The 2,500-nt window shown below is 45.0% G+C and overlaps 1 protein-coding gene across 1 annotated transcript in view; it reads left to right on the top strand.

Annotated features, from left to right (window-relative positions):
• xirp2a (xin actin binding repeat containing 2a) overlaps window positions 1-2,500 on the top strand; it is a 48,650-nt gene that overhangs the window by 16,805 nt on the left and 29,345 nt on the right. Inside the window, exon 2 of the mRNA XM_031558547.2 lies at window positions 759-882. Within this exon, the coding sequence (XP_031414407.1) occupies window positions 759-882 (124 nt within the window). The remainder of the gene's footprint in view (window positions 1-758; window positions 883-2,500) is intronic.

The raw sequence follows: 2,500 nt of genomic DNA, 5'->3' as shown, positions 1-2,500 counted from the left end.
TTTTCTTTTGGATGGTTGTTTTAAACTCAAGGTCATCTGTGTTTGTGCCAGCCAACTAAAGCAGACACACACACACACACACACACCCTCCAGGTCATGCTTCACACACACTCACACAACATAACAAACACACACACACACACACACACACACACACACTTACACATGTATAAAATGATATGAGTACATACAGTTACACAGAACGTTTTATGACTTTCACATTCACAAAGACACACAAACCACAAAGACACACACACAGAAATCTCCATACATGGTCACCATACACTCTAGCTGACACGTCCCTCACACGTACACACATGTGGTTTGACAGAACAGGATGTAAAATATCTAAAAAGGTGCAAAGAGCTCAGTGTAACTTTCAGTTTGACCGTGTGTGGGAGATGGTGTGTGAGATCTTCAGCTCTTGGTAAAGGTGCAATATGTGTGTGTGTGTGTGTGTGCTTGAATATGTGTCTGTTTGCAAATAAGTCGGTGGTTCTCTCTATGTGTGTGTGTATGTATGTATTTGTCTAAATCAGAAAATATTTCAGTGTTTTAAACAAATGTATGTGTGTGTGTGTGTGTGTGTGTGTTTGCATGTGTGTGTGTGTTTGCAGATGTGAATGTGTGTGTGTCTGACCTGCTGCATTCTGACCCCGCCCCCCTGTGGGAGGTCATAGGTGTTTCCGTTGATTTACTTACTCTCTCTCTCTCTCTCTCTCTCTCTCACACACACACACACACACACACACAAACAGGAAGTAAAAGGCACACACAGCTCCAGACGAGCGACGGCAGCTCATTCCCACTCTCCTTTACGGGACCCGAAGAACGAGGGATCAAACAGCGACGGGATGTCCACCAATCAGGAGCTCAACTCCTGTGAGTACGACACACACACACACACACACACACACACACACACACACACACACACACACACACACACACACACACACACACACACACACACACACACACACCTGGAGAAACAAGCAGACAGACAGAGATGTGCCCAAGACACATAGCACTGGTGTAACATAACAAACATACAACATTGGCTGCTGTGTAATCTCTGATTAGTCTGTGGGTCACCTGATCTGTCTAATGCATTTTAAACAGACATACATTACTGTTTCCGTCAGCTGTTGTAGCCAAACTTTACTGGATGGCCTTGTATTCACAAGGTTTGTGTGACGGTCTGAAGTCTGAAGGTTTCAGTTGTTGGGTATTGGTTGGTTCTAATTTCATTTTTTGCTCTTTAATGCAGACAGGACTCTATTGTGCGAATGGAAAGGGTCTGTTACATTACATGCAGCCATGTACAGTACATTTTATGAATACAGAGATTTCCATTTTAAGGAAGTGAAAAGTCACAGTGAGGGTAGTTAACTATGAATTAGTGAGAAATGGGTACCTCTGACGTCCACTGTGGTTTCCAATTCCGTCTTATCATTAGAGGAGTGTGTGTGTGTGTGTGTGTGTGTGTGCCCGCTTTCAGGCAGAGTAAACTTTTAAAGGTCATGCTCTCTGAAGTATTTGCAGAAACTGCATACGATATGTACATACTGTGGACAGGTGTACTGTAGTCTGTCTCTTTTCGACAGTGTTCTCTGGATATGTTTGTTACAAAGAAGAGTAAGTGTGTGTGTGTGGGTGTGTGTGTGTGTGTGTGGGTGTGTGTGTATGTGCGTGTGAGTGTGTGTGCGTGTGTGTGTGTGTGTGTGTGTGTGTGTGTGTGTGTGTGTGTGAGTGTGTGTGTGTGTGTGTGTGTGTGTGTGCATGTGTGTGTGTGTGTGTGTGTGTGTGTGTGTGAGTGTGTGTGTGTGTGTGTGTGTGTGTGTGTGTGTGTGTGTGTGTGTATGTGCGTGTGTGTGTGTGTGTGTGTGTGTGTGTGTGTGTGTGTTTGTGTGTGTCAGTCTGTGTGTCTTATCTTTGCTTTGGTGTAGCTAAAAAACACCAGCTGGTGGTTTTTAACAGATGTTAATTTCAGTTTCCATATCAGATAAGGCCAAGCAACCCTGATGAGGCTGAGAACATCAAAAACAGACATTAGACGATATGTAATAAGATGTTAATACGTATCTAATCAATTTCAGTATTGACAGCGTTTTAATGAATTGTGCGTGTGCGTGTGAGTGTGTGTGTGTGTGTGTGTGTGTGTGTGTGTGTGTGTGTGTGTGTGTGTGGAGCAGAGGCAGCCAGGTTGAGGGTATCCTAAAGGCGCTACCGCAATGCCACACCAGTAGTCTGGCCAGCCCAAACGCCCATAAGTTCCCACCTGGCGTCTCACCTGATTGGATGGCCTTTTAAAAGCACACGCGGGTACTTCCTGGGGAAGTGCTAAGTGATGAGGTGAGGTACAATAGCAGTGTGATATTATCTGCACAGTCAGCCCAGCACCACGGAGAGAATCGTCTGTGCCTCGAGGACCCCAACAGGTGGTCACACAGACATCCCAAGCGAAGGATTTATTCTCTGATGCGGGCTCGGATAAGTG

This window comes from Clupea harengus, chromosome 21 (genome assembly GCF_900700415.2).
Source record: "Clupea harengus chromosome 21, Ch_v2.0.2, whole genome shotgun sequence".
Classification (NCBI taxonomy): domain Eukaryota; kingdom Metazoa; phylum Chordata; class Actinopteri; order Clupeiformes; family Clupeidae; genus Clupea; species Clupea harengus.
This window is presented reverse-complemented; position numbering and strand designations above follow the sequence as displayed.